Here is a 7,582-nt window from a genome sequence, read left to right on the forward strand (position 1 = left end):
CAACCAACAAATGTGGGCGTGAGACTCACACCAACTGTATTATCATGCTGCTCTACTACTACTTTTAAAGTGGTAGTAGTAGTAGTGTGCCACACATTGCTGGTGTCTTTTTCCATAATTTATAACAATACCAAGTTATCTAATTTAATCTCTTTAACTATTATTAAGTCAGTCTTAAGCCAACGGCCACTTAAAGACAACTTAAAAGAACTTGAGGAATATTTTTTTCCATGCTCAAGACATTATAATTCAAACGTGGAAAAGAGGACTTTTCAAAAGGACAACATTCCCCCTTGTACTCTCATTTGTCTATGATCACCTTCTACCTTCTTCTTTGCTCTTACATACACATTCCTAAATCTAAATCCTCCCTTCAACTTGCACAATAGCCATTCCCTCATCTATACACAAAACTCCCCTTCCATATTCTCAAAGACCCTTCGGCGCTTAATTTTGTTTCAGAGACCACAGGTATCTTCTACAGAAGACAATTTTATATATGCTTAGTTTAGTCTGAATTGCAAAATGCTAGGGAAGAAGATGGTATCATTGAAGAAACTAGCCAAAAGGGTTAAGGGTGTTGGAGGAGCTGATCACTCTGACCCTCCATACCAAGAATGTTTGCTAAAGGGGTATGAGGAAGGTAAAGAATCACCCTCTAGCACAACCCCAACAGGTTTTTTTGCACTTTATGTTGGTGAGGAGCGTCAGAGATATGTGGTTCCAACCAGCTACCTCTCTCACCCTCTATTCAAGATGCTGCTGGAGAAGGCCTACAATGAATTTGGCTTTGCACAGAGGAATGGCCTAGTGGTGCCATGCAGTGTTTCCACATTTCAGGAGGTGGTGAATGCTATTGAATGCAACAATGGCAAGTTTGACTTGGGCAAGATTTTTGAAGATTTTGCTTAGCTAGAGTGCACAGAAAAACGGATATCATGTCATGTGCCTTGCCTTGTTAATTAATTAATTTCTTCTTTTGTTTCTTTGGTTAGTAGTGTTGAAATGCATCAGAACTATGACCTCTTTGTTGGTGGGTTATATTTATTGGATGTTGTTCTAGCCAGAATTTAGAACATAGGTCTTCATGATGGCTAGCTGAGTTAGCTTTAATTTCAATTAGGATTTTGATCTGACATGTAAATTAGTTTTTGCCTGTTTAATAGTGAACTATATATCAATATTTTTAAAGTCTATCTGCAGCTTATGCTTTTATAATTTTTCTCATACAATTTTAGCAAGTAAACTTATCCCCTAATTTTTCAACGGGCATCCGTGCCACAAAAGTGACCTCAGTAATCAGTGGCAACAATCGTGCACGTTCAGTTAGTCAACTGGGTGTCATCACAGGAAATCTTGTAATGCCTAGATTTGGAAAAAAGAAAAAAAAAATGATTTACCTCTTCATTGAATTTACACGTGTATTAGGTGCAATGGAATGGAATATTACTGCCATGTAAGATTTCTTTGATTGTTAAGAGTGTACTCCAATTTGTTTCCTACTCCCTTGAAGGAATCAAAAAGCAAAAAACTAGTCACAAATAAAGAAGATTGCTTTAAAGGTAATTCTTACGATTAAGTATATGCACAGGCACAAGTAGCTGGAACTGCAAGTAACTAGATAAAGTACTGCATAAAATTGTAAGCGTTAGTCATTTTTAAATTGATTTTTTACTTTTTGTTTGTATACAAAATAAATACTCTACAAGAGACAATTCTGCAACTATGTATACAAAACTTGAACTCTAGATCACTAGTTAACTAAACAATCTCATACTAATTGATCAGTAAACTTAGTGGTTTTGACACTCATTTAATTGCTTACTTAACAACATTATTTTAATAATATTTTTTATTTATATTGAAGGCCTAAGTAAATAATACTATTTTTAGGGACTAAATAAACAAATAGAGAAGTTTGGAATTAAAATAATCCACAATTTGATAAGTGTATGAGCGTGCTCCAAAGTAAAACGACTGGAGTACTGGACCACTGGCCAAGTTTCCCAGTTTGGCGGCAAATTTTTCAAGAAAACTTGATTAGTTTACCTAGACAATTTTTTTCCACGAAATTAATATTCATTAATTTCTCTCAAATTTCATTAAACTTTTATATCTTTAAAAATCGATTATCATCTGCCATTGGATTATAAAGCAAAAACTTAATAAATAATGCTTATTGCGGAAATGCTTGGTACACGTCAACACCAAGCACATCTCCTCAGAGATGACAGATTCAAAGTGCTAAAAGGGTAAAATAGAATCAATGTATAATAAAATGATAAAAAACCAAGGACTCATTTGGTTTGGCAGGGTGGATGAGTTGTTGTTATAAATCCTCTTGGACCTGTTTTTGATTCCTACAAATAAAGAAAAATGATAAAATTATGTGAGGTTGTATGTGTGCAAATGTGTGTGAGTAGCATCCTTCTTAATTCGGTCATAAATATGGTCGAAGTTCGAGACTGAAATAAACCAATAAACATTGCATTTCTTGATGCCATCTGACAGTAGAAAAATGAATCTCTGCATTCTTTTAATGCAATGGCAACTTTTGCAGATGCTTTGAATCCTTCATTGTAAATTGCAATATATTTATGTATACCTCCATATTAAAATACCTGGCCCTGGGAAATTCAACAGAGCAAGGAGAAATTGAAGAGGCAACGAAGTTTATGAATTTGATTACGAAATTATATAACCATTTGCTCAGCCTCAGAAGTGGAGTATGGTTCAATTTGTTGGTTTTCACTGTTACAACCTTCCACAAGTATTCTCTTCATATGATCAACTAGTCCTTGAATCTGCTCTCTTGAATGAAGGGGTGATGGATATATACAAGCACAATCCAACTTTCCATTTCGTATGGTGTCGAATACGGCAATGGATGGGCCAACACCATGAGCAGAAGCACATCCCACATAGTCTTCCAATCCAAACTCTCCAAGCATTTCGGCCGAGTCATCAAAGACGGGATCTTCAAACACGGAGATCAAGGCTGTTCTAAGCGATGATGATGGCGTCAAACCGGGGTTCTCGATTGCCTTGCACATGAGGTAGTTCAGGTCAGACATGTCTGTAAAATGCTTGTTGCAGTTCATAGCATTTACGATGGCTGTGTAGCTTTTCTTTGCCAACTCCCATAAGGTTTCTGTTTCTCCACACACGTCATGAGTGTTCAAGATGGCAGAATGGTAAAATCCTGAACCAAACATGGGAAGCATTGGCAAAAGAATGCCAAAATTATACCAAGAAATTCAAAAAGGTAAAATATTCCTTCATCATTCATATGCTCGGATTATTAATGATTTGAAAATTCCAGTGTATCATGCATTGGAGGTACCCAAGTTCATAGCTTTTGTTTCAAAAGTGTAAGGCAATTATCTAATATGTCACGAATAAACTATCTCAAAAGCTTAGACTTTTCATGTAGATACATGTGAATAGTTTTATATTATATCCCTAACATAACTAACAATTTAACTAAAGGCTGTAGCAAATGATTTCATTAACAAGTGATAGGAAAAAGTTTAATTTCATTAGTACAAGAGACAGCCTCCCTTAGTCCCTTACCTACCCACCCAAGAAATTGTTTTTACCACTTTCCAAAGATTAAATAAAAATGAAAGCATTATCAAGATACAGGGAACCTTGACAAGATTTGATACTGTTTATGTTGCAAGTGTCACTTTGTAGCCCACTCAAATAAATTTGAACCTATTATGTGGATTTGGACAATACAGGCTCCTTGTTTTAACAAGGTCTTGCAGTTTAAGTTAAAATATTAGTATTAGACTATTAGTTAGAATAACTAATGTTATGTGCCAACTGACAATTTTAGGATGTGTTTGGTTTAGAGGATGAAAATAGAAGAGAAATTTTTTAATTAAAGTAGAGTGTAAAAGGTGAGTCCCACAAAAAAAATACAAATTTATTTCTCTCCTCTCTACCAAACACACCATAAAAGAGACAACAATCTTTCCAATTTATTACACGAAGGACACAGCCTGAAAAAAGAAGAGCATGTATCAAGTAAACCAGTTAGGCATGATGCAAAGTAGCAGCAGCAGCATAATAAAACAAACAAAAATGACTAGAAAATATGGCTTACCAGCATTGTTACTGGGAAGGACTGGATCAAGAAGCGAGCGGCAATCAACAAGTGTTACTACAGCATACTTCTCTCTTTGATAATTAGGAAGGCATTTAGAGGTCCATGCAGCAATCATTCCAGCTGCAGCAAGTGCCCCACAAAGTTTAATACCTCTTGATTTGCATCCCTACATGATCTTGCATAATTAGCTTAATCCATCAAATTACCATATCATAAGCAAAAAGTGAGTACAGAGTAGGATGCCATATCAATCAGACTTCACAGAAATTAGATAATACTGTTACACATTGGATGCATAAGAATGAATTTTAATTACAAATATGTAGAGACCAAAAAGAAGATGATGTGACATTGCAGCTTATTATACCAGAAAAAAAAGATAGCAGCTTATATTAGTTATAAATGGCTGCAATTTTCTCCCAACTTCGAATATGAATTATCATTTATTAGCTGATAAATCCTAATTGATATTGTATAGAGTTTGGATCAAACCATAGGGCTGTGACCTGTGAAACACTAACCCCTCATTTGTAGTAGAGGCTCTCCCTTCCTAATATAGCTTTGGCTTTTAAGACTAATGACTTCTCTATAATGTGCCAAGTAAGTTTTTCTTCTTTTTTTTAAAAAAAAAATGTCTAGTATTTTCATCGCCTTTAAGAAAAGAGAAAATTCAGGTTTGCAAATAGAAATTGCAATAGTCAAGATTAATTTAATGTGTGTTTGGGAAAAAGTTACATCCAACATAACCAGCAACATTCTCTTTAAATTCAATACAAGAGCTCCTTCTCTGTCAAACTGATGTTTGGAAGCTTGAAATTGCAATCCAAACACACCTTAACAGTTGAGTAGATAAAGCCAGTGCACATAAGCCAGATGATAATAGTACTATAACACCTTTACCAGCAAAATGCTCTAGGTGGGTTGAAGTGTATTTCTGGTGATACCAATGTTAGTTTCTTTCGTTTAACAATGTAATGATAACCAAGTAGACACATGCTACAAAAAGATATAACTTATATTTTCTTGTGAAGCTGAAGACTGAATAATGACCCATGAACAGAAATGCAGGAACAGGACTTGTTATGTTAGTCAATTTATGCTGCAATTGGGTGTCGTCGTACTTGAACACAATTATCATCTACACATGGAATTTTGTAACCCATGCCTTATCCCATTCTCAATCATTCTTTCTGACAAAGACTCCAAGGGCCAGAACAAAGTTAACTACCACACAACTTCTGATTTTGAAAAGTGGTCATATTCTATGTAAGAAATTTCAATTATTGTTTTGGAGCTATAGAGATATGTATAAAAAAAAATAATTGATGGTCACTGTCGAGAGGACCAAAATTTGCGAAGCTTACGATAAGGGTACGACGTGACAGTAACACATAAGAGATGTCCAATTTTGAAAATCACAAGTCAGGGCAACGACATGACATCTAATATTATGTTAACATAAAATAAAAACAGTTAAAAAACAGACACAAATGTTTTAAAATTGAACATTAATCACTGTAAATACTGTATATTATTATTCAACTCATTACTGCGATATACAAATCCCACTTATATCGGTATCAAAAATTTAAAATATTAACTCAAAAAATAGGCTAAAGGTATAAAAAGACACCCAACAACATGATTAATCTTTGCTCGGAAAATTGGCTAATTAGGTTTAGTGAAATTTACTTCCTCAATTATGTTTTTGCATCTACGCTAGAATATGAAATCTTGATTAAAGAAACCAAACCAGTTTTCTTGAACCAACTAGATATTGATCATTATACGGGAATTAAAATAGAATTAATGAATAAGCCCAAATCGAAACAAATATTATATAAGAGAATCATTCCGCACGTGTCTATCGGATCTCCAAAGTCCTAATCAGTACTGAATAATAATATTCCCATTGGATATTCTATTTTATCTAATATACTATCTTGAGTCCATTTGTTATGAATTTTGAAAAGTCTCTTCCTCTAAATTATATCTTACATTAACTGTTTATTCTTGTACAAATACTTTAAGCGAAAACACGTTAATTAAGTAAAAAATTCAATAGAATAAAATCTTAATAATTTAAAGTATATATATTATTCTACTAAATACTAACAAAAATTCTTAATTGTTGTGAACTAATTAAATTAAATAAGTTCTACATTGACAACTTAAGATAATAATTAATTAGCCGGTCAATTAATTAATTACCAAGTTAGAGTTAAAGGTCAGATTTTCTTACAAAAATCAATCATCAACATTATGAATATTTTGTATCAATAAGAATAACTTGTCAACAGAAAATATACTTACTATACAATTAAACTAGTGAAGATAACAGAATAAAAAAGAAACAGGTTGATGATAACTCACGGCTAATAGGTTCTTGGTTTCATCCACATTCAGTTGCAACCTTATTATCCTCGAACTGCGAGGCGAGCCAACATCGATGAAACTCAAATTCGAGAACCTAAACGCGTTGAGCGTGTACCCGAGCACGTCCAACCCACGCGCCCAGAACGGCTTGTTCATCTTCCCCTCGGGAATCATATCCTCGATCGGAGAATTCACCTTCTCCCGGCTCGCCTCGTCGCCGGCTCCGCCGGTGACCAGGCGGAGGAGCTCCTTGAGCAGCGCCACGGCAGCGGCGCGGTCGCACGCAGCGGTGTGGAGGCGGAGGAACACGGCGAAGCGATCGTGGCTGATATTATACACGGCGGCGTGGAGGACGTCGGCGCCGGCTGAAGGGATCGTGTAGTCGCGCCACGTGTCCTGGTTCATCTCGTGCTCGAGGAGCGCGTGGAAGGGATCGTGGCCGTTGGACTGGGATTGGATGATGGTGGCCGTTGATGTGATATCGAAGGGGTGAATTTGGACGGTGGGAGTGGGAGGGGTGAGGAAGTGGAACGTATTGTTGGAGGGATCGAGGTGGATCTTGGAGCGGAGGATAGGGTGGGAATTTTGAAGTTTGTGGAGGGCATTTTGGACAACAGCAATTTGCGGCGGTTTTGAGAGGAGGAGGCTTAGCACTGTCACGCCGGTGCCGGCGGGAACGGCCTTGCACCAGCTGAATTCGGTGCCGCCGACTGGTCGGGCCTCGGGGGTTGGTGGGCTTTGGGCCTCAGTGTTACTATTTTGGGCCATTTTGTTGGATGGGAAAGAGTGAGAGGAGAGTGTGAGTGATAGGGAAGGGAAGATCAAGAGAGAGATAATAAGGATAAAGTGTAACATCATCTATATATCTTGAGTATGTGATTCGGGCATGAGTATGTGATTACAACTAAAAATATTATTTTATTTAAAATGGGTCTATCCAATAGAAGTAAAATTAGTTAGATATCAAATAAAAAATCTTAAATACAATATTTTGTAGCTTTGTTATACAATTGGAGTTGTTATCCTAGAAGTTGTCTCCCTTGACCATAATTTTTTTTTTCCATGCAATTTACCTCCTTCTCTATAGTAAAA

General features: G+C 36.1%; 2 protein-coding genes across 2 annotated transcripts; one reads left to right on the plus strand and one right to left on the minus strand.

Annotated features, from left to right (window-relative positions):
* The first annotated feature begins 269 nt into the window (after positions 1-269).
* LOC114369397 (auxin-responsive protein SAUR15-like) lies at positions 270-1,196 on the plus strand. The gene has a single exon (XM_028326630.1). The coding sequence runs from the start codon at positions 526-528 to the stop codon at positions 910-912; it is 387 nt and encodes a 128-aa protein (XP_028182431.1). The 5' UTR covers positions 270-525; the 3' UTR covers positions 913-1,196.
* A 1,220-nt stretch (positions 1,197-2,416) lies between these two features.
* LOC114372143 lies at positions 2,417-7,366 on the minus strand. Its single transcript, XM_028329568.1, has 3 exons — positions 6,488-7,366; positions 4,112-4,280; positions 2,417-3,202 (listed from the first exon to the last, which is right to left on the minus strand). Exons 1-3 carry the CDS (start codon positions 7,346-7,348, stop codon positions 2,694-2,696), a joined length of 1,539 nt encoding a protein of 512 aa, XP_028185369.1. The 5' UTR covers positions 7,349-7,366; the 3' UTR covers positions 2,417-2,693.
* Positions 7,367-7,582: the final 216 nt, after the last annotated feature.

This window comes from Glycine soja, chromosome 10, assembly GCF_004193775.1.
Source record: "Glycine soja cultivar W05 chromosome 10, ASM419377v2, whole genome shotgun sequence".
Lineage (NCBI taxonomy): Eukaryota > Viridiplantae > Streptophyta > Magnoliopsida > Fabales > Fabaceae > Glycine > Glycine soja.